Source organism: Elephas maximus, chromosome 3, assembly GCF_024166365.1.
Source record: "Elephas maximus indicus isolate mEleMax1 chromosome 3, mEleMax1 primary haplotype, whole genome shotgun sequence".
NCBI lineage: Eukaryota > Metazoa > Chordata > Mammalia > Proboscidea > Elephantidae > Elephas > Elephas maximus.
Window position 1 is genome coordinate 87363541 of NC_064821.1, and position 25433 is coordinate 87388973.

The following is a 25433-nucleotide window of genomic DNA, read 5'->3' on the forward strand; positions in this document are numbered from 1 at the left end:
GAAGTGTAACACGGTAAAAACACTTTGGCAGTTTCCAATAAAGTAAATTCTACAACCTAAAATATTTTCACAAAAAAGACTTGCAGGACACTGTTCATAACAGTTTTATTCATAACAGCCAAAAATCAGAAACAACCCAAAAGACCTTCAAAAAAATGGTTAAATAAATTATGGTATATTCAATTCAATGGAATACTATTCAGCAATAAACCTAAAATAATATGAATGAATCTGAAAAATATTATGCTGAACAAAAGAAGCTAAACCAAAATTGTATGATTCCATTTATAAGAAGCTCATAAACAAGCAAAATTAATAAAAGATAATAGAAATCAGAAGAACTATATAGTGACTATACAGAGAGGGATGGACTAGAAAGAAGTACAAACAAACATTTAAGGGTAACAAAAACATTCCAGATTTGGGTAATGGTAATCTGGGTATATATTTTTGTCAAAACTCACTGAACTGTATACTGAAAACTGATGCATTTTACTGTGTAAAATTATTCCTCAATAAGGGGAAAATAAGGCTATGTACATATCTGCATTACTTTTTTTATTCTTTAGTGAACCCATTGTCGTTGAGTCGATTCCAACTCCTAGCGACCCTATAGGACAGAGTAGAACTGCCCCATAGAGTTTTTAAGGAGCACCTGGTGGATTTGAACTGCCAACCTTTTGGTTAGCAGCAGTAGCACTTAACCACCACGCAACTGGTCTTTAGTGAACAAGTAGATTAAAAATATTAATACATTTAAAGTCACCAAAAACAGCAGGAGGTCTGTCCTCCAATTCAAATTAGACAGCAATATTATCACAAAAACTGAGTTTTTCCAAAAGACATCAATTAACTGCCTGCCTGTTTTAACAATAAAATTATTTCAGACAGCAGTGTTTCTCATCATATGGGCCACAGGTCACTGGGGAGACTATGGAGTTATCTCAAAGGGTTTTTATATCCATATGCCCTTGCTCGTTTCTTAAATTAAAGAAGACTAAAAGTTCAAATATTATCACATGAAGGATTTGTGGAATTTTTTCAGAGTTCCTTTGTATTTCTTTCCAGTTAATCCCCCACCTGCAGAGCCAACTGCTGCTCTGATTTTTATTACCATATATTAATTTTGCTTATTCATGAACTTCATATAAACGGACTCTTTTGAAATATATCCTTTTTGTAAAGATATACTATCACTCAAAAATACTGGAAACCAATGACTTTGACAACTGACAACTGAATGTTTAAATCTTTACTAGCAATCAAACCAACAGCAGCTGGAGAATATTTGGCCAGCAAAACATATGCAAGAATGTTTTCTTTAAAAAACGGTTTGTAAACTATAATGCACTAGAAAGACAGAAGATATTAAGGTTTTATCTTCAGTAAAAAATAAAAGCCAAGAGACAGTTTTTCACCTTCAGTTTTGGATATATGTGGCGCAGAGAATCTGCAGTTCCCTTGTCAGTCTCATCAGGAATACACACAATATCTGCCTTCATTTTCATCTTGAATTCTGCACACAGAACCTTTTGGACATCCCTGGTTGTAACCACAATGACTTCTATAGCACAAAAGCAAAAAAGAAGGAAAAAAGAAAAAAACTCTCATTCATTTAGATAATGATTTCATTATTTTAGTTAGATTTGGACTGTTTCTGGGCATAATAATAAAAATAATAGCTAATATTATTGAACCTTTTCTTTTTTTTCCTTTTATTTTCATCATGCTTTAAGTGAAAGTTTACAAATCAAATGAGGCTCTCATACAAAAATTTATATACACCTTGCTATGTACTCCTAGTTGCTCTCTCCTAATGAGACAACACACTCCTTCTCTCTACCCTGTATTTCCCGTGTCCATATAGCCAGCTTCTGTCTCCCTCTGCCTTCTTATCTCCCCTCCAGATAGGAGTTGCTCACATACTCTCACGTGTCTACTTGAGCCAAGAACCTCAGTACTCATCAGTAATATTTTCTATCCCACAGTGCAATTCAATCCCTGTCTGAAGAGTTGGCTTTGGGAAAGGTTCCAGTCTTGGGCTAACAGAAGGTCTGGGGACAATGACCTCCAGGGTGCTTCTAGTCTCAGTCAGACCATTAAGTCTAGTCTTTTTATGAGAATTTGAGGTCTGTATCCCACTGCTTTCCTCCTCCTTCAGGGGCTTTCTGTTGTGTGCCCTGTCAGGGCAGTCATGGGTTATAGCCGGGAACCATCTAGTTCTTCTGGTCTCAGGCTGATGTAGTCTTTGATTTATGTGGCCCTTTCTCTCTCTTGGGCTCTTATTTCTCTAGGATATATTCCAAGGAATGGGGTTACTGGATTGTACGGTAGTTCTATTTCTAGCTTTTTAAGGAAGTGCCAAATCGATTTCCAAACTGGTTGCAACACTTTACATTCCCACCAGCAAAGTGTAAGTGTTCCAGTCTCCCCACAACCTTTCCAACATTTATTATTTTGTGTTTTTTGGATTAATGCCAGCCTTGTTGGAGTGAGATGGAATCTCATTGTGGTTTTGATCTGCATTTCTCTAATGGCTAATTATCATGAGCACTTCCTCATGTACCTGTTAGCTACCTGAATGCCTTCTTCAGTGAAGTGCTTGGTTCATACCCTTTGCCCATTTTTTAATTGGGTTATTTGTCTTTTCGTTTTTGAGTTTTTGCAGTATCACGTAGATTTTCGAGATGAGATGCCAACCAGAAATGTCATAGCTAAAAACTTTTTCCCAGTCTGTAGGTAATCTTTTTACTCTTTTTGTTAAGTCTTTGGATGAGCGTAGGTTTGATATTTAGGAGCTCCCAGTTACCTAGTTTCTCTTCTGCTGTTTGAGCATTGTTAGTAAGGTTTTGTATACTGTTTATGCCATGTATTAGGGCTCCTAGCATGGTCCCTATTTTTTCTTCCATGATCTTTATCATTTTAGATTTTATATTTAGGTCTTTGATACATTCTGAATTGGTTTTTGTGCATGGTGTGAGGTATGGGTCTTATTTCATTTTTTTTGCAGATGGATATCTAGTTATGCCAGCACCATTTGTTAAAGAGACTGTCTTTTCCCCATTTAACTGACTTTGGGCCTTTATCAAATATCAGCTGCTCATATGTAGATGGATTTATGTCTGGATTCTCAATTCTGCTCCACTGGTCTATGTGCCTGTTGTTGTACCAGTACTAGGCTGTTTTGACTACTGTGGTGGTATAATAGGTTCTAAAATCAGGTAGAGTGAGGTCTCCCACTTTGTTCTTTTTCAGTAATGCTTTACTTATCCGGAGTCTCTTTCCCTTGCATATGAATATGGTGATTTCTTTCTCTATCTCATTAAAAAATATCATTGGAATCTGGATTGGAATTGCATTGTACATCTATAGGTGGCTTTTGATAGAACAGACATTTTTACAATGTTAAGTCTTCCTATCCATGAGCAAGGTATCTTTTTCCACTTATGTAGGTCTCTTGGTTTCTTGCAGTAGTGTCTTGTAGTCGTCTTTGTATATGTCTTTTACATCTCTGGTTAGATATATTCTATAAGTATTTTATCTTCTTGGTGGCTACTGTAAATGGTATTGATTCGGTGATTTCCTCTTCAATGTTCTTTTTGTTGGTGTAGAGGAATCCAACTGATTTTTGTATGTTTATCTTGTATCCTGATACTCTGCTGAACTCTTCTATTAGTTTCAGGAGTTTTCTTGAGGATTCTTTAGGGTTTTCAGTGTATAAGATCATGTTATCTGTAAACAGACATACTTTACTTCTTCCTTACCAATCTGGATGCCCTTTATTTCTTTATCTAGCTTAGTTGCTCCGGCTATGACCTCCAGCACGATGTTCAGTAAGAGTGGTGATAAAGGGCATCCTTGTCTGCTTCCCAGTCTCAAGGGAAATGCTTTCAGACTCTCTCCATTTAGCAGTATGTTGGCTGTTCACTTTGTATAAATGCCCTTTACTATGTTGAAGATTTTCCTTCTATTCCTATTTTGCTGAGAGTTTTTATCATGAATGGGTGTTGAACTTTATCAAATGCCTCTTCTGTGTCAATTGATAAGATCATGTGGTTTTTGTCTTTTGTTTTATTTATATGATGGATTACATCAATTGCTTTTCTAATGTTGAACCATCCCTGCATACCTGGTATGAATCCCACTTGGTCATGGTGAACTAGTATTATATATATTTTTGATATGTTGCTGAATTCTATTGGCTAGAACTTTGTTGAGGATTTTTACATCTAAGTACATGAGGGATATAAGTCTGTAATTTTCTTTTTTTTTGTGGTGTCTGTACCTGGTTTTTGTATCAGGGATATGCTGGAATGACATTGGGAGTGTTCCACTCTTTCCTATGCTCTGAAATACCTTTAGTATTAGCGGTGTTAACTCTTCTCTGAAAGTCTGGTAGAACTCTCTGGTGAAGCCGTCCGGGCCACGGATTTTTTTGGGGGGGGGAGTTTTATAATTACCTTTTCAATTTCTTCTTTTGTTATGGGTTTATTTAGTTGTTCTACCCGTTTGTGTTAGTTTAGGTAGGTATTGTGTTTCTAAAAATTCAGCTAGGTTTTCAAATCTGTTAGAGTACAATTTTTTGTAGTAATCTGATAGGATTCTTCTAATTTCAGTTGAGTCTACTGTGATATCGCCCTTCTCATTTCTTATTCGGGTTATTTGCTTCCTCTCCTGGGGTTTTCTTTTGTCAGTTCAGCCAGTGGTTTATCAACTTTGTTAACTGTTTCCAAGGACCAGCTTTTGGTCTTGTTAACTCTTTCAACTGATGTTCTGTTCACTATTTCATTTAATTCTGTTCTAATATTTATAATTTGCTTTCTTCTGGTGCCTGAGAGTTTCTTTTGTTGCTCTCTTTCTATTTGTCCAAGTTGTAGGGATAATTCTTTGATTTTGGCCCTTCCTACTTTTTGTATGTGTGCCCTTATTTATACAAATTGACCTCTGAGCACTGCTTTAGCGGTGTCCCATGGGTTCTGATAGGAAGTGTTTTCATTTTCATTGGAGTCAATGAATTTCTTTATTCCATCCTTAATGTCTTCTATAACCCATTCGTTTTTGAGCAGGGTATTGTTCAGTTTCCAAGTGTTTGATTTCTTTTCCCTGCTTTTCCTGTTATGATTTCTACTTTTATGCCCTTCTGGTCAGAGATCTTTGTAATATTTCAATGTTTTGGATTCTGCTAAGGCTTGATTTATGATCTAATATGTGGTCTATTCTAGACAATGTTTCATGTGCACTGGAAAAGAAAGTATACTTGGCTGCTGCTGGGTGGAGGTTTTGTATATGTCTACGATGTCAAGTTGGTTGATTGTGGCATTTAGATCTTCCGTGTCTTTGTTGAGCTTCTTTCTGGATGTTCTGTCCTTCATCGAAAGTGATGCGTTGAAGTTTCCTACTATAATTGTGGAGCTATCTCACTTTTCAATGCTGTTAGAGTTTACGTATCTTGCAGTGCTGTCAAGTGGGTGCATAAATATTTAATACGTGTATATCCTCCTGCTATATTGTCCCTTTAATCATTATATAGTGTCCTTCCTTAACCTCTGTAGTGGATTTAACTTTAAAGTCTATTTTGTCAGAAATTAATATTACCACTCCTGCTCGTTTTTGATTGTTGTTTGCTTGACATTTTTTCCATCCTTTGAGTTTTAGTTTGTTTGTGTCTCTAAGTCTAAGGTATGTCTCTTGTAGGCAGCATATAGACGGACCGTGTTTTTTTTATCCATTCTGCCACTCTTTGTCTCTTTATTGGCGCATGTAGTCCATATACATTCAGCGTAATTATGGACAGGTAAGAGTTTAGTGATGTCATTTTGATGTCTTTTTTGTGTGCTGTTGCCAGTTTCTTTTTCCCACTTAATTTTCTGTGCTGCGTAGTTTATCTTTATACATTGTCTTTTCGTCTTATTCATTGTTATTGATTTTGTTTTTTCTGAGTCTCTATTTTTTTCTTGTATTTATTTTGATGAGTAGGATTATTAGTCTCCTTTGTGGTTACCTTAATATTTACCCCTATTTTTCTAAGTTTAAAGCTAACCTTTATTTCTTTATATCACCTTGTCTTCCTCCCCATATGAAAGATCTATGACTACATTTCTTAGTCCCTCTTTTTCATTTTAATGTTGTCTTCTTTTACATAACGACATCATTATTTTCCTGTTTTGAGTGTTTTTTTTTTTATCTTGATTTATTTTTGTGATTTCCCTTTTTGGGTTGACATCTGGTGGCTCTGTCCTATGTTCTAGTCTTGGGTTAATATCTGATACTACTGATTTTCTAACCAAAGAACTCCCTTTAGTATTTCTTATAATTTTGATTTGGTTTTTACGAATTCCCTAAACTACTTTTTATCTGGAAATGTCCTAATTTCACCTTCATATTTGAGAGACAGTTTTGCTGGATATATGATTCTTGGCTGGTAATTTGTTTTCTTCAATGTTTTATATAAGTCATCCCATTGTCTTCTTGCCTGCATGGTTTCTACCGAGTAAGGTGATCTTATTCTTATTTACTCTCCTTTGTAGGTGACTTTTTGTTTATCCCTAGCTGCTCTTAAAATTCTCTCTTTATCTTTGGTTTTGGCAAGTTTGATTATAATATGTCTTGGTGATTTTCTTTTGAGATCTACCTTATGTGGAGTTCAATGAGTGTCTCGGATAGGTATCTTCTCATCTTTCATGATATCAGGGAAGTTTCTGCCAACAAATCTTCAACAATTCTCTACGTATTTTCTGTTATCTCTCCCTGTTCTGGTACGCCAATCACTTGTAGGTTATTTCTCTTAATAGAGTCCCACATGATTTTTAGGGTTTCTTCATTTTTTAAAAATTCTTTTATCTGATTTTTCTTCAAATATATTGATGCCAAGTGTTTTTTCTTCAATCTCACTAATTCTGCCTTACAGTGCTGCTCCTCTGACTCTCTACTGAGTTGTCTAATTCTGTAACTTTGTTAGTCTTCTGAATTTCTGATTGCTTTCTCTCTATGGATTCTTGCAACCTATTAAATTTTTCATTATGCTCTTGAATAACATTTTAATTTCTTCAACTGCTTTATCTGTGTGTTTCTTGGCTTGTTCTGCGTTTTCCCTGATCTCCTTCGTAATCTCTTTAAGAGTTCCATATATTAATCTTTTGTGTTCTGCATCTGGTAATTTCCGGAAGACACCTTCATCCGGAAGATTCCTTGATACTTTGAGAGCTCGTTGAAGCGATCGTGGTCTGCTTCTTTACATGATTTGATATTGACTGTTGTCTTTGAGCCATCTATAACTCATCGTATCAGTTTATTTTATGTTTGCTTACCGTATCCTAGCTTCTTACTTTTTGTTTTGTTTTGATATGCCTAAATAGGCTGCTTGAGTGAGGTAGTTAGATTATTTGTACCTTTGAAGCTCTAACGTCTTGTCACCAGATGGTTAGAGCTGTTACCAGGTATATGAGCCTAGGAGTCCATTCACTTTTCTTGTATGGATTCAGCTGAGGTGTCCAGATAGTTGGCCATTGAGTGCGTGGTACAGGCTCTGTCCTACAGTCTTAGAGGGGCAAGGGTGATTGGTGTAGATATAGGTATCTGGTTACAGCAGGGGGTCACACTCTGAACAAGGCAGGGGTCTGACAACCATCTCCCGAGTATCTGTGAGGAAAGTGTGTCCCTGTTCCCTAGACTGCACAGGTGGGTGTGTTCTGCAGCCAGACCATGGGCACCCAATGCTTTTGGTTGTAAGGACTGGGAGGTACCACGTATCCTTGGACCCCTGTTACGGGTGGCTAGATGATGTGGGTGGAGCCACCAGTCCTCAGGCCCCTGATGTGGGTAGGTGAGGACCCTGTTTAATAGGCAAAGGGGTGTCAAACTTCAAAAACCCCCCATCCACTACACAGCTGAAACAACTGAAGTCAGATCTCAAGCACATATACCGTTGCAGTTACAAGGGCATAACCTCCTGAAATGTGCCCATACATGTCCATGCAAGGGTGAAAGGTATTCAAAGTCTGCAGACCATTTGTGCCTGGACAGAAGTCACTTCTGTCCTTAGTTCCCCAGCTTAGTGGATCTGGCAGATTATCTTTTCCCCCAATTGTTAATTTATTACTTCTCCAAGGCTAGGAGAATGGCTCAGGGCTTGAAGCAGGACCTATCTTGGGCCCAGGAAAATCAACGGCCACTGAAGCTGGCTTGGGGGCTGAGGGCACAGTAAAACATACACAAGTAGTTAGCTTTTGTTGAGAGCGCTGTTCTTCTCTGGTTTCAGACGGGTGAGTAGACTGTGCGGCTCACTGTCTCTCCCTGAGGACTCAGCGTGCAGAACGCTACCGCCAGCCTCGCCACTGTTGCTCCAGGGGGTCATGCCTGAGGGGTGCTGGTTCCTGCCAAGTCAGGTCCAGCAACTCCTCACCACTTCTGAACCATCTCTCCCTCCCCTTGCCACTCAGACCGATTTCCTAACTTTGCCTTTGATGTTCAGGGCTTCTAGTGTGTCATATATATAATTGTTTCACTTATTCTTTCAGGTCTTTGTTGTAAGAGTGATCACTGGAAGCATCTGACTATTCCGCCATCTTGGCCCCACCTCTGAACCTTTTCAATGTATTTTACATGCAGTCTCTCACCTAATTCCTGTAACTATCTCATTTCACCAATAACGAATCTTGGAATAAAAGACATTAAACGACTATGCTCAGGGTCACAAAACTTGTCAGCAATGGAGTCAAGATTAAACTCAGGTCTGTATGATTAGAGCCCCACACTTTAACAATATGTTACATGCCCCTTCTTCTGGACATAAAAGATTCAGAAGATCGTTCAACAAAACATATACCAATGGGAACTCATTTTAACTCTTCATTCGGTACAAAGTGCTATCACCACTTCCCAACAGGTAGAAATTGGCGCTTTACTGAGGATCAAAATGAATCCTATGGAGCTATACGTATGGTTTAGATACAGTTTTGTTTTCTATTTATTTCTGCTCTTATCTTTCTTATTTCTGTCTCTTTGCTTATTTCAGGTTTTGTTTGCTCTTCTTTTTCTAGTTTCAAAGTAGAAGCTGAAATCATTACATGAGACATTTCTTCTTTACCAATATAAGTGTTTGCTGTAAATTTCCCTCTAAGCAATGTTTTAGGGAGCCCTGGTGATGCAGTGGTTAGGTGTTTGGCTGCTAACCAAAAAGGCAGTGGTTCAAACCCACCAGCTGCTCTGCAGGAGAAAGATGTAGCAGTCAGCTTCTGTAAAGATTAACGCACTCCAAACCCACTGCCGTCGAGTTGATTCTGACTCATAGCGACCCTATAGGAGAGAGTAGAACTGCCCCATAGGGTTTCCAAGGAGTACTTGGTGGATTCAAACTGCTGACCTTTTGGTTAGCAGCCATAGCACTTAACCATTATGCCACCAGGGTTTCCCTGTAAAGATTACAGCCTTGGAAACCCTATGGGGAAGTTCTACTCTGTCCTATAGGGTCACTAGGAGTTGCAATGAACTTCACAACACAATCAACATTTATGTGTCTATCTCCCCACCAGATTTTAATGTTCTAAAATTCAGAGCCTAATGCTATCTTTTCAATTATATACCCCACTGCTTAAAACATTGCCTGGCACATAATAGATTCTCAATAAGTACTAACTATGAAGCACTTGGATTACCAATTTGCTGTTTTGATATCCTTACATGGTTCATCTTGGGATGATTAGCTCTAAAACAGCACCACTCAGTGCTATCACTTCAACTTCTTTTACAAAGCAATAGTGTACTTCTATATTCATAATGGAAAAAGGACAATTGCCAACCAACTTTGAGTCCTAGTCTCCTCTCATTCATCTTCTCTCACCCTCAAAATGCTAACAAATCATAGGGACCAAATGCCCCCAAAATTTTATAAAAGCATCTCACTGCCATAGCTCACCTTCGAATCCAACACGCTCGAGCAGGTTCAATGGGTACCAAATCAAAGGTTTGTTCCCAACTGGAAGTAGAGGTTTGGGAATGCTGGAAGTCAGGTCTGTCATCCGAGAACCCCCTCCAACTGCCATCACTACTGCTTGAAATTCCATTTTTACAAACTGTAAACACAGAGAAAAACAATTAACAGAAAAAAAGATGTAACAAAAGCCAAAGAACACACACTACTAATTAAATTTTAGTTACCGATGCCCATGTCAAATGCATCACTTCCAACTCTAGTAACTAGAGTATGAAAAGCTCCTTAGTTGCAGTATAAATACCTCCTTTATATTTTCTTATTTACTGTTGCTACAGCCTGGGGGTGGGGGTGGGGATATGAATGAAAAAAAAAATCCAGCCCTTGCCCTTCAGTCGCTCACAATTAAGTGCAGAACACAAATTTAGCAAATTATACCCTATTATCATTAGTGCTGTGGCAGAGATATATCCAAGATGCAGTGGGCATATAGTGAAAGAAACAACTACAAATTCCTAGAAAAGACAGGGAAGGTTTTACAAGGAGGTAATGCTTTAGCTGACTTTAGAAGACAAAGTAATGTTTACCAAGTAGACGTCTGATATGTTTGTTCTTACTCCTTGAATATTAAAACAAAACAAACATAAAAACTTCAGACTTGAATTAACAGCAGAGACACAAACATGTCAAGCCTCTGAAAAACAGGAAATGACTTAAGACTCCTTCAGTAATTCAGCCGTCTGAATTACTGGTGACACAATGGTTAAGCGCTTGGCTCTTAACCGAAAGGTCGATAGTTTAGAACTAATCAGCTGCTCAATGGAAGAAAAAGACTTGGTGATCTGCTCCCATGAAGATTAAAAATTACAGCCTAGAAAACCCTATGGGGAAGTTCTACTCTATTATACAGGGTCTCTATGAATCAGAATTGGCTCAATGGCACACAACAATAAATGAAAGATATCCCCATAAACACATATGTAGACTTGTCTCTGAACCTAGATTTGCAGAATCAAATGGTTAATTACTTTTTTCAAACTCAAGATAATAAATGAACCCGTCTGACCTTCAGAAGAATTTCTTTACAGCAGCTACTGCAGAATAACGCCACAGTAAAAAGTCATAAATCCTTATCGATTTAAACTAAAACTATTACTCTTTGACTCACAGCAAATGATGTCTTTTTAATACAAGTGTGAAATGCAATGCTAAGGAAAAATAATTTATTTAAGACCAATCTGGCAAATAATGCTGCACCTTTACCATAATTATGATCAGTCCTGGGCCCCTAGCATCAATACCTAAACTGCAGTGCTTACAGCCAGTACACCCAGGCAGAATATGAAGGCTCTTGCACAACACCCACAACTTAAGATATTTACCAAACCTGAAGTACTTCAGTCTGGGAAGACCAGGGAAGGCATCCAGGAGAAATGATGCCCACACTGAGTTGTCAATGAGGGATTAGTGGAAAAGAGAGGACAGAAAAAGGATGGAGTCCTTGGGTTGCGTAAACAGTTAAGCACTGGGCTACTAACTGAAAGGTTGGTGGTTCAAATCCACCTGGGGTGCCTCAGAAGAAAGGTCCCACAATCTACTTCTTAAAAATCACAACCATTTAAAACCCTATGAAGCCCTGATACTCGTACAATGACAGACAAACACACACATGAACAGAATCAAGAACCCAGACATAAAACCATCCACCTATGGTCAGCTTATATTTGACAAAGGCCAAAAGTCTTTTAAATGGGGAAAAGGCAGTGTCTTTAACAAATGGTGCTGGCAAAACTGGATGTCCGACTGTAAAAAAGTGAAACAGGACCCATACCTCACACCATACACAAAAACTAACTCAAAACGGATCAAGACCTAAATACCCATACTGGTCGCTGTCGAGTCGATTCTGACTCATAGTGACCATACAGGACAAAGGAGAACTGCCCCATAGGAGCAGCTGGTGGATGCAAACTGCCAACCTTTTGGTTAGCAGCCGAACGCTTAACCACTGCACCACCAGGACTCTAAGACCTAAATACAAAACCTAAAATGACAAAAGATCATGGAAGAAAAAATAGGGACCCTAATATATCACACAGATACAGCATAAACCATAACTAACAATGCAAAAACACCAGAAGATAAACTACATAAATGGGAGCACCTAAAAATTAAACACTTACACTCATCAAAACACTTCAGCAAAAGGGTAAAAAGAGAACTTACAGACTTGGAAAAAATTTTTGGCTACAACATATTTGACAAGGGTCTAATCTCTAAAATCTATAGAATACTTCGACACCTCAACAAAAAGACAAATAATCCTAAAAAATGAGCAAAAGATATGAACAGGCACTTCACCAAAGAAGACACTCAGGCAGCTAACAAACACATGAGGAAATGCTCACAATCACCAGCATGCATATCAAAACTACAATGAGATACCATCTCACCCTGACATTAATGTCACTAATCAAAAAACCAGAAAATCACAAATGTTGAGGTTGCAGGGAGACTGGAACTCTTATGCACTGTTGGTGGAAATGTAAAGTGGTACGACCACTATGGAAAACAATACGTGCTTCCTTAAAAAGCTAGAAATAGAAATACTGTATGATTCAGCAATCCCACTCCTTGGAATATATCCTAGAGAATTAAGAGCTGTCACATGAATAGACATATGCACACCTGTGCTCAATGTTCACAACAGTAAAAATACAGCACAACCTAAGTGCCCATCAACAGATGCATGGATAAACAAATTATGGTACATACACACGATGAAATACTATGCAACGATAAAGAACAATGATGAATCCACAAAACATCTCACAACATGGATGAATCAGGAGGGCATTATGCTGAGTGAAATAAGTTAATCACAAAAGAGCAAATATTGTTATAAGACTACTATTATAAAAAGTCAAGAATAGGTTTACACACAGGAAGAAGCAATCTTTGATGGTCATGTGGGAGGGGAAGGGTGATGAGGGAAATCGCTAACTAGATAGTAGACAAGCGGTAACTTTAGTGAAGGGAAAGACAACGCACAATATAGGGGAAGTCAGCACAACTTGACTAAGGCAAAATCATAGACACTTCCTAGACACATCCAAACACCGTGAGTTACTGGGGCTGAGGGCTGGGGACCACGGTCTTGGGGGACATCTAGGTCAACTGGCATAACATAGTTCATAAAGAAAATGTTCTACATTCTACTTTGGTGAGGAGTGTCTGGGGTCTTAAAAGCTTGGGAGTGGTCATCTAAGATGTATCTACTGGTTCCATCCCATCTGGAGCAAAGGAGAATGAAGAAAACCAAAGACACAAGGAAAATATTAGTCCAAAGGACTAATGGACCACGTGAACAGCAGCCTCCACTGGCCTGAGCCCAGAAGAACTAGATAGTGCCTGGCTACCATCACTGAAGCCTCTAACAGGGATCATAATAGAGAGTCCCAGACAAAGCAGGAGAAAAATGTAGAACAAAATTGAAGTTCACAAAAAAAAGACCAGACTTATTGATCTGACAAAGGCTGGAGAAACCCCCAAGATTATGGCCCCCAGATACTCTGCTAACTCAGAACTGAAGCCACTCCCAAAGTCCACCTTTCAGGCAAAGATTAGACAGGCCTATAAAACAAAAAACAAATGTGAGGAACATTTTTCTTAGTTCAATCGAATATACATACAGGACCAAACAGGCAATACCTGGACAAAAGCAAAGACCAGAAAGCAGAAACAGGAAAACTGGATGAAATGGACACCAGGAACCTGGGATGAAAAGGGAAAGGGGGAGGGTTCTGATACAATCCAGGGATTGCAAACAATGTGACAAAACAATTTGTGTATAAATTGTTTAATGAGAAACTAATGTGCACTATAAACTTCCACCTAAAGCACGATTTAAAAAAACCCTATAGAGCACAGTTCTACTCTGAAATACACGGGGTTACCATGAGTCAGAATAAAACTAGATGGCAACCTGTTTAAACAAAGGAAACAACATATACAAAGGTGCAGAAGTAAGGTCATTTCAATTCCAGCAAACACCCTCAGATTAGACTTTAACTTCAATTTGCTCCCAAACAACTCCCACCTCACCTGATATTATTAAGAGCATTGGCCCCTTCAAGAGTCAAAAAAACCTGAGTTTGAATTTTGACATTTAAAACTCTGAGGGTCCTCAATTTCTTGTCTATAAAATAAGGAACTCTTTCTTCAAACAACAACATTATTTAGTACACAGAGCTCGACCACATATATGAGACCAAATGGGCATATCGGTCCAGGGGCAAGGACAAGAAGGCAGAAGGGCACAGAAAAGCTGGTAATGGGAATCCAAGGTTGAGAAGGGGAGAGTATTGAACCATCCTGGGGTTGGCAACCAGTGCCACAAAACTGTATGTGTGTTAATTGTTTAATGAGAAACTAATTCTCTTTGTAAACTTTCAGCTAAAGCACAATCAACAAAACAAAATTACTTAGAAGCCCAATCTGTAGAATATATAAAAGCAGAGTGCCCTCTGGTTCTAAGTTAAGGTGGATATTTGGGAAAATGCCGTCCAAGGGAACTGAAACCCTGCCAACTGGCCTCCTCTACTCCAGGACACAGAGCCCTGGTGGTGCAGTGGTTAAGAGCTTGGCTGCTAACCAAAAGGTTGGCAGTTTGAATCCTCCAGCCGCTCCTTGGAAACTCTGTGGGGCAGTTCTCCTCTGTCCTACAGGGTAGCTATGAGTTGAAATTGACTCGACGGCAACAGGTTTGGTTTGGTTTTGGTTTATTCCAGGACAGAGACCCCTTCCTGGAACTTTAGGACTCCATAGAGCAGAGTCTGAAAACCAAGGACGGTGACTGCATTCATCTCTAACGTTCTACAATTCTGTAAGTGCTCCAAGTTGCATCTTGACAGGCATCCTCATCAGGAGCTTTCCATGCAGTCCACGGCCAGAGACATCACTTCTCACGGCTCACTTCAATAAATATTTATGGCACTATACTAAGTACTGGGCATCCAAAGAGCAATAAAGCTCACAGCATCAGCAGCAAGTATTCTATGCCTCAAGAATATTCTAAGAAGCACCCAAGCACTACAGTGTTAAAATTGGCCCTATACTTAGACTTCTATAGCCCTGACCAAAGGAAAAAACCAGTGCTTTGAACAGGTTTGTTCTGGTCCAAGCCCATGCTAAGAATTTGCATTTCTAACAAGTTCCCTGCAGAGAATTTGCACTTCCCCCATAGATATACTGAATCAGAATCCACTGTTTAACAAGATTACCAGGTGATTCTTATGAGTAACTTCCTGAGGACTTATTAGAAATGCAAATTCTTAGCACTGGTTCAAACCAGAGTTAGTTCAAAACTCTGGAAAAAACAGGCAGATACAAGACCAACGGTATGATTTTAACACCACCATGACCTCTGGCATGTTCTTATATCAGAGACTTTTTTATATATTTTTTCCTTTTCTTAGAACACCCTTTTTCCTTCCTTCCCTTTCTCCCACTAACTCCTCACTGGCAACTCAGCGTAGGGATCATTTCTCCAGGATGCCTTTCCTGATCTTCCCAGACTAAAGTACTATGGGCTTACATAGCACTCTCCTCTCTCCTCTCTGATACTTCATTCATTCAGTAAACATTTATTTAGCACTACCATGTAACCAAGAATTTTACTAGGTGCCAGAGATTATAAAGGTGAGTAAGACATTTCCAATCATGAGGAGCTGTGGTGAAGAACAAACATGTAAATGAAAGAAATATAGTGTTACAGGGACAGTAGGAGCACAATGGGAGGAATGATCAGTTGTATCTGGAGTTGCAGGGAAAGTGCTGAATCTTAGATGAGTAGATACTGGAAAAACAAACATGAATGCTCTTGTTGTTAGACGCCATTGAGTGGGTTCTGACTTGCTGAGACCTTACATACAAGAGAATGAAACACTGCCGAGTTCTGTGTCATCCTCATAATCATTGCTGTTTGAGCCCACTGTTGCAGCTACTGTGTCAATCCATCTCACTGAGGGTCTTCCTCTTTATACTCCTCTACTTTACCAAGCACGATGTCCTTCTCCAGGGACTGGTCCCTCCTGAGAACGTGTCCAAAGTAAATGAGACAAAGTCTTGCCATCCTTGCTTTTAAGACGCATTCTGGCTGTACTTCCTTCCAGACAGATTTGTTTGTTCTTCTGGCAGTCCATGGTATATTCAATATTCTTCACCAATGCTGTAATTCAAATGCATCAATTCTTCCTCAGTCTTCCTATTCACTGTTCAGCTTTTGCATGCAAATGAGGCAAATGAAAATACCATGGCTTGGGTCAGGCCTGCCTTATACCTCAAAGTGACTTCCTTGGTTTTTAACACTTTAAGAACGTCTTTTACAACAGATTTGCCCAATGTAATACATCATTTGATTTCTTGACAGCTGCTTCCATGGGTGTTGATTGTGGATCCAAGTAAAATGAAATCCTCGACAACTTCAATCTTTTCCCCATTTATCATAATGTTGCTTATTGGTCCAGTGGTGAGGATTTTTGTTTTATGTTGAGCTTTACCCATAATGAAAGCTGTAGTCTTTGATCTTCATCAGTAAGTGCTTCAAGTCATTTTCAGTTTCATCAAGCAAGGCTGTCATCTGCATATCACAGGTGGTTAATTAGTCTCTCCAGTCCAGCTTCTCAGATTATTTGTTCTGCATACAGACTGAATAAATATGGTGAAAGGATACAACCCTGACACATACCTTTTCTGATTTTAAACCAAAACTGGAATGTTGGGGTAGGGAAAAAGGGCAGTCCAAGCAGAGAGAGAAATAGGAACATAGGTAGAGAGTCATGAAATAGCCTGGTAAGCTCAGGAATGGCAAATATTGTAGATGAATATGGTTGGGGCAAAAAAAAATGGAAGGGTGGGACAAGTAAGGAGGTTGGCAATACAGCCTGGTGGTTAGGTGCACAAAGCCTACAGCCAGAGAACCTGGGTCTCAATTCCAGCTCTACCATTTATTAGCTATGTGAACTAGGGCAAATTACATAACTTTTCTATGCCTCAGTTTTCTTCATTTATAACGTGAGGATAATTATAGTTTCTACTTCAAAAAGTTGTGGTGAAGATTAAATGAGTTAATCTATGTAAAGAACACAAAATAATGTCTACCACAAAGCAAGCACTATATAAGTGTTTGATATTATTAGACAGAAGATAGATCATGGAAAGCCGTCTGTACCAATGAACCATGCTGTTTCATAACTCTTTCTTCCTAAGATGCCCTTCTCCTGTGCCTAATAATCACCTATTCAACTTTTAAGACTCAACACAAGAATCATTTGCCTATAATGCCATTCCTAAACCCTTCCCACACAAAGCGACTCCTTTCCTTTGGGTGCATCCACTCTACCATGTACAGATCATTTCAGGACATATGTGTTTAAATTTCTTTCCTGTGAGTTCCTTGAAGGGCTGTGTTAGCCATCACTGTATTCCTGGTAACTAACACAATGTCTGCCAGATGCCAGACACCGAATTAATGTTTAATGAGGATCTCTGACCCTCACAATAACCATGTATAAAAGCCACGCTCAAACACATGCAGAAGAGGCATCAGAACCCAAGTTTGCAAGACCTGAGGTTCCTGCTCTCAATGAAGTTATATTCTCTTGTTGGTAATCATGAACACAACTAACCACAATAGAAGGCATACTGTGTCAAATGCCTCAATGTCACTGCCACGACTCTGGGGTGATGGGAATCAATGTAACAGTCTTGCTAGCCTCCCAAGCTTTAAAAGGGGCGTCCATGACATCTCTGACATACCTCCATCATAGCACTCATAGCCTCCTCCTGCTTTAAATAAACAAGATAAAACATTTTATCATAACTGGTCTCTTATCCCACTATGTGCTGCTTGAGGGTGGGGATCTTTCTTTACTCCCCTTTGTATTTCACTGCCCTGCACCTAAACAACTAAAAAATCCCATGTGTTACAGAGTAGAACTGCTCCATAGACTTTAGTTGAATAAATGAATTAAGGGCTGATGTGCAAAGAGTTCAGGGGACTCTGCTAAGAGAGTCTGGTGCCGGGTCTAAGACTCAGTCGCTGTGACTTCGAGAAGATTCTCCCCTTTCCGAAACTCAGTTTTTCCATCTGTTGCACGATGTGGTAGATCGGGTTCTCTCCAAAACCCCTTCTACTTCGGGCACTTGGCCCCATGGCCCTGTCGGGCCGGACTGGAGCTGGCGAGAAGCTCGGCTGCGCGGTCCATGGGGGCTCTACATTGCCAACCACCTCCCTCGGGCCCAACTCCGCCCGACTCGAGGGGCCCTCCTCCCTCAGGTGAAGCTGGGCCGGGCGGCCTTGCTGCACTGCTCAACCCCGCTAGCCGGCTAAGTCCGCGGCCTGGCAGCCCAAGAACCGCAGCTTTACCTCAGCTCCCGGCGCGCGGTAACTGCTCCCAGCGCTGCCCACGTTCCCCACGCCGCCTCTGACTGACAGCCCAATGGCGCCGGCGCGCGATGGCCGAGTGGATCGATAGGGCGCACTGAGCAGGCCCTGGGAGAAGGGACAAGCGCCGAGCGATGGATGACAGAGGGTAAGGGGGCCGACCTCGGAGGGGGAGGGGGCGGGCCGGAGGGGGCGGGGCCTCCAAGGAGCGGTGCCCTCTTTGGTTCATTCACAAAGCGCTAAGGCTCGTTGAATGTCCCGGCCACATCAGGACGCCGGGAATCCAGAAGGAGCAAATTACTATCGCTTCCCTCAGGGAGTTCCCATTCTAGGACCTGGTTTCAGCTACCACTGTCTGAAAAGAGAGCTCAGTGGGGGCTGCAGTTACGGGCTAGCCAGTGAAGAAATAACTGAATGATCTTGTAGGCCAGGGCTTTCTATATGCTTGACGTCTAACATGGCTACTCACGCCTGGTGTTCCGAACCAGAATATCCTGGTACTGAAAGCATTCAGCTGTAGCCATCAAAGGAGGAAGGATTGGGGATTGGTGAAGGCCTCACTAAGAAGGTGATATTGAACAATGGCTTGAAGAAAGTCAGATGGGCATCTTGGGGAAGACTGTCCCAAACAAAGGAGGCGGCCAGTGCAAAGGCCCTAAAGTGAGATTGCTGTTCCAAAGAACACCAAGGAGGCCAGTATGGCTGAAGTGGACTAAGCAAGAGGAGGAACGAATAGTGGCAGAGGAGGTACCAGAGGCAAGGATGGTGGAGAGTTCACATCCTGTGGGATTCGTAGACCATTGTGATGACTTCGGACTTTGCTGTGAGTGAGATAGGAAGCTCCCAGAGAATGCTGGGCAGAGGAGGGACATGATACAACAGGTTTTTAAAGAATTACTCTAGTTGCTGTATTGAGAATAGACTGCATGCAAGGAGACCACTTAATAGGCTGCAACTGTATGATACCCCAGATGCCTGAGTGTAGACAACCACCAACTGTGAAATAATAAAATAATTGTCTTAAGCACTAAGTTTTGGCGTAGTTTGTTATACTACAGTATATAACTGAACAGCAGTAATTGTTTTCTTCCTCTATATTTCTGCAATCTCCTAACCTTTGAGGGCCTCCTCTTTTTGTATCTGTTTCTTAAATCTTCAGAGTTGTTTTAGCTCTCTGCCAGTTAAAAGGCAGTCAAATTTACATCATAAAAATAAAGGAGTTTGATTTCATTCAATACTATTAATTGAGTGCTAATATGTGCCAAGTACTATCTTAGGTGCTAGGTGCTGGGGATACAACAGTCAACAAGATATTTGTGATTTTTCCCAGACTTTCAGTCAGAAGAAAAGGAGTTAAGCTTAGGTCCTGGTAATAAAAGACTTGATGCTTTTATCCATGAAACCAGCCTATCCCTGCCCTGCCTCTCCTTTACTTTATGATGCTAGTGATGAGTAATTGAATAATTATTCATTTTAACCCTAATATAATATGGAATACATAGGTAAGGGGATCCGGTGTTTTTATGGGTAGGTAAGGGGGAAAAAATTGCTGTCGAGTCGATTCTGACTCATAGTGACCCTATGGGATAAAGTAGAACTGCCCCATAGGGTTTCTAAGGAGTGGCTGGTAGATACCAACTGTCAGCCTTTCGGTTAGCTGTTAATCCATTTAACCACTGCACTACCAGCACTCCAGATAAGGGGAAGCTATGGAATAATTGATTCTGTTGCAGAAAGCCGATAACCTGGCTACCCCTTCTTTCCTCCCTCAGTAAAATTTTTTCTCCTTAGTATTACCTCAAGCAAACAGAAGCTTTGGGAATTACAGTATGATTCTGAGGTGAGAACTAGTTATGAGCTTAAAAACAACATTCAGCCTTACGTGTCTGTCATCCGTTTTCGATGCTCTTGTTTAAACTGGCAAATACTTTCAGGGAACTAGAAGGATTCCTACTTTACTTGTTGGGGAACGTTGGTGAAGGATTGCTTCAGTTTAAACTCACTTTAAATTATTCCCTTAGGATAGCGGTTCTCAAATTTTTTGGTCTCTGGACTCTGGAAAATTACTGAATACCCTTAAAACTTTTGTTTGTATGGGCTGTATTTGCCATATTAAAAATTCAAATGGAAAAAAAGTAAATATGTATTAATTTTAAAAATAACAGTAATAAATCATTAAATGGTAACATACATTTTTGTGAAAAAAATATACATATGTTTTTAAAACAAAAGAATTTAGTGAGAAGAGTGGCCATTGTTCTACAGTTTTACAAATCTCTTTAATATCTGACTTATTAAAAAACAGCTAGATTCTCCTATCTGTTGCAATCTTTTGTTTTGGTTATATTATACGAAAAAAAAAATGACCTCACAAATACATAGCTGGAAACAAGACGTATCTTAAAAGTATCTTAAAAGCCTTTTCAGATAATTGTATATATACTTCTTTGATACTATACCAAAACTCAATAATTGGTAGTTTGTTAAAGGTTAATTGCAATGTGGAATCTGAAATGATATAGTGGTGGGAAAACTGGGCTGAGGGCCCAGAACACTGACCACATCTTTTCTCCTGACCTTTCCTCCGTATACGTCAATCCATATTATTATCCCTCATGCATTAGGCTTAAGAACACAGTAAACACTTAATAAATGCTTGTTGAATACAGGCTGTTTCCTATAATGTTTGTTTCCTGTTCACAATGATTATTTCTCATTTATTCCCTAAGGAATGTGTGTGTGTGTGTGTGTGTGTGTGTGTGTGCATTTGAATGTGTTTGTGTGTGGTAAGGGAATAGTTTAAGAAAGGCAATCTCTAAAGTTCCTTCCGAGCTGTGGGCGACAAAAGAAACCTTTCAAAAGTTGAGCCTTGGCTCACAAATACTCTTCCCACGGTCTGCTAGAGATCTGTCTTTGGGGATTTGCTGACCACATCACAATGTTCATCTACTCCGTTTGGCTGTAGACTAGTTAGTGGGGCAGGGGATTACTATTTTTAGTGTGCTGAGTGGAAGGTAAAAATCAGTGGAGAAACTCTACATTGGCAGTCAATTGTAGGCCTTAAAATGTTTGCATTTTATTTTTGTATGTAAGCTCAGCAGCTGCCTAATAGATTCATGGTAAGTTAAAAAGCAAAAGACACTACAGGATTAATCTGAAGAGCCTGGAAAGAATTTTCATTAGTTAGGACTTAGGTATTTCTTTTCAAGCACACAGATTTTTCATCGCTGGTGGTTTTCAAGGTCAGGATCTGGAGTTCATGTTCTAAACTAATGGGTCAATTTAGAATATATATAATTTTATCAATTCAGTGATTTTCCTCTTATTGAAAACAGTAAAAACTGTTCAGACAGCTGATTTTTCTCTTATTTTTGAATTGGAAAGTATGACTTATGAGCCACAATTCATTCATTCATTCAACAACTATTTATTGAAGTACCTGCTATGTGCCAAGGACAGTTTTAGGCTCCTGGGATACATTAGTGAACAAAATAAAGATCTTGCCCTCATGAAGCTTATATCCTAGCAAGGAGAGGCAGTATAAATAATACAGAATATTAAATAATAAATGAGCAAATTTTATAGTATATTAAAAAGTGGTAAGTGTTTGGGAATAGGAAAAGAGGTGGGCAGAGAGGAGTGGCAGGGACAGGGAGAACACACATTGACAGCCCTAAGGTTTTAGAGTTTTATAGAGGTTATTAGAGTCCCTCAGTGGCACAAACAGCAGGCATTTGTCTACTAATCAAAAGACTGGCCATTCAAACGCAGGCACACATGATTCAGAAAAAAGGCCTGGTGATCTGCTTCCAAAGGCCACAGCCATGAAAACCCTATGGCATGGAGTTTTGGTTTGAAATACATGGGGTTGCTCAACTCAATGGCAGCTGGTTAGGTTTTCTGGTTTAGAGGCTATCAAAATTTGGGACTTGTGTCTCCTTTAAATCTTTCACGACTTTGTATTTAGTAATCTTAGAAGCAGATACAAAAGAAAAGTGATATCAGTGAAACTGTTGGAGTGAGTTCCTCTGAAAATTCTCTCCCCCGTAAAAGCAATGAAAACACTGTCAAAGTTTAATGACATCGACTTTTTCAGAACTCTGGAAATTAACCAAAGGCTTGCAGCAATCTGGGGACCATATTTTCAAGAAAAATAATTGAATCTTGATAAGAACAGTAAGGAGTCCTAGTGGCACAGTGCTTAAGTGCCTGGCTGCTAACTGGAAGGTCAGCAGTTCAAACCCATCAGTTGCTCCACTGGAGGAAGATGTGCCAGTCTACTTCCACAAACAGTACAGCCTTGGAAACCCTATGGGGAATTCCTACTCTGTCCTATAGTGCTGCTATGAGTTGGAATTGACTCAACCACAACTGTTTGGGTATTTTTTTGGTTTTAAGAACAGTAAGCTTATGGTGTTTTAACTTGCCTTATCCCCATTCCTCCCTGCCCAGCTCTGTGGAGCCTTGAAAACCAACACCCACCATCATGGTGAAAACCAGCAGCCTAGAAGCCACTGAAGGGAGGAGAATGAAATCAGAGCTCTTTAAAGCCCCATTTCACAGAGAATTGTCATTACTTGACCTGCATGGTGGTTCCCTGGAAGACCTCCCTGACAAACATGTGGAAACTAAACAACACACTTCTAAATAATCGATAGGTCAAAAAAGAAATCTAAGGAAATTAGAAAATAGTTTGAGATGAATAAAACAAAAATACAACATACCAAAACTTATGGGATACAGTGAAAGCAGTGCTCAGAGGAAAATGTAGGTGTAAATGCCTTTTTCAAAAAAGAGGAAAAATCTCAAAACAATAACCTAACCTTTCATCTTAAGAAACTAGGGAAATAAAAGCAAACTAAATCCAAAGCAAGCAGAGGAAGGGAAAAAAAAGATTAGAGTGGAAATTAATGAAATACAGAACAGAAAAACAATACAGCAAATCAGAAAAACCAAAAGTTGATCCTATGAAAAAAATCACCAAAATTGGCAAACCTTTGGCTAGATTGACCAAGAAGAAAAAGAAGAAAGACCCAAATTATTAATATTTAATAAAAGAGAGGATATCATCACCAACTTTACAGAAATAAAATAAAATAATAAGGGCATACTATGAAAAATTGGAGCCTGGGAGTGCAGTGGTTTGGGAGTGCAGTGGTTAAGAGCTAAGGCTGCTAACCAAAATGCTGGCAGTTCAAATCCACCATCTGCTCATTGGAAACCCTATGGAGCCATTTCTACTCTGTCCTATCGGGTCGCTATGAGTCGGAATCAATTGGATGACAACGGGTTCAATGGGTTTATGAACAATTACATGCTAACAAATTAGATAACCTAGATGTAATGGCCAAATTATACGAGGAAGATACACACCACGAAAACTGACTCAAAAAGAAATAGAAAATCTGAATAGACCTACAAGAAGAGATTGAATTAATAATCAAAAACTTTTCCACAGAGAAAAATTCAGGCCCAGATCACTTCACTGGTAAATTGTACCAAACATTTAAAGAATTAACAAATTAACATCGATCATTCACAAACTTTAAAAAAAGAGTCTGTGAATACTTTCCAACTAATTTTATGAAACCATTATTATCCTGATACAAAAACACAGACAAGTGCATTACAAAAAAAAGAAAACTACAAACCAATATCCCCTCTGAACATATAGGCAAAATTACTGAACAAAATACTCACAAACTGAATCTAGCAACATATGAAAAGAATGATACACCTTGACCAAACAGGAGTTATCCTAGGAATGTAAGGTTGGTTCAACATAAGAAAATCAATCAATGTGCTACGCCATATTGACAGAATAAAGAGGGAAAAACACATACGATTGCCTCAATAGATACAGAAAAGCATTTGACAAAATCCAACACCCTTCATAATAAAAACACTCAATGAACTTGGAAAAGAAGAGAACTTCCTCAACCTGATAAAGGACATGTATGAAAAACCCACACCTAATATCATACTTAATGGTAAAAGATGAAAGCTTTTACTCTAAGATCAGGAAAAAGACGAGGATACCTGGTTTCATCACTTTCATTCAACATTGTTCTAAGGGTTCTAACCAGGCAACTAGGCAAGAAAAAAAAAAAAAAAACAGGCTTACAGATTGGAAAGGAAGAAGTAAAACTATCTCCATTTGCAGATGAAATTATCTTGTATATAGAAAATCCTAAGGCATACGTACATACACGCATAACAACAACAACAAAATGATTAGAGCTAATAAATGAACTTAACAAGGCTACAGAATTCAAGAAGGAATTTAGAAATCTGTTATACACACTAGCAATGAACAATCTAAAAACGAAATTAAGAAAACAATTCTATTTACAATTACACCAAAAAGCATAAAATATTTGGAGTAAATTTAACCAAAAAGTTCAAGACTTGTGCACTGGAAAGTACAAGACATCATTGGAAGAAATTAAAAAAGACCTAAATAAATGGAAAAACATCCTGTATTCATAGATTGGAAGACCTAATATTGCTAAAATGGCAATATTCCACAAATTTATCTATGGATTCAATGTAATCCCTGCCAAAATCCAAGCAGCCTTTTTTTTGCAGAAGTTGACAAGTTGATCCTAAAATTCAGATGGAAATGCAAGAGACCCAGAATGTTGTTGTTGTTGTTACATGCTGTCCAGTCAGTTCTGGCTTGTATGTATGACAGAATGAAACACTGCCTGTTCCAGTGCCATCTTAACAGTCTTTGTTAGGCCTGATCCCATAGTCGCAACAACTGTTGTCAATCCTTCTTGTTAAGAGTCTTCCTCTTTTTCATTGACCCTCTGCTTTAACAAGTGTGACGGTCCCTCCTGATAACATGCTCAAGGTATGTGAGAGGAAGCATCATCATCCTCGCTTCTGCAGAGCATTCTGGCTGTACTTTAAAGACAGATTTCTTTGTTCTTCTGGTGTGAGTGTGAAGCTGGTAGTCCGTGATATATTCAGCATTCTTTACCAATGAAAAATTCAAAGGCATCAGTTTTTCTCTGGTCTTCCTTATTCATTGTCCAGCTTTTGCGTGCATATGAG

General features: G+C 39.3%; 1 protein-coding gene across 1 annotated transcript in view; it reads right to left on the reverse strand.

Annotated features, from left to right (window-relative positions):
- EIF2B3 (eukaryotic translation initiation factor 2B subunit gamma) overlaps window positions 1–18464 on the reverse strand; it is a 168852-nt gene extending 150388 nt beyond the window's left edge. The window contains exons 1-3 of the mRNA XM_049879133.1: window positions 18357–18464; window positions 9914–10070; window positions 1419–1564 (exon numbers count right to left, since the gene is read on the reverse strand). Of these exons, the coding sequence (XP_049735090.1) occupies window positions 1419–1564; window positions 9914–10061 (294 nt within the window). The 5' untranslated portion in view covers window positions 10062–10070; window positions 18357–18464. The remainder of the gene's footprint in view (window positions 1–1418; window positions 1565–9913; window positions 10071–18356) is intronic.
- Between the last annotated feature and the right edge of the window lie 6969 nt (window positions 18465–25433).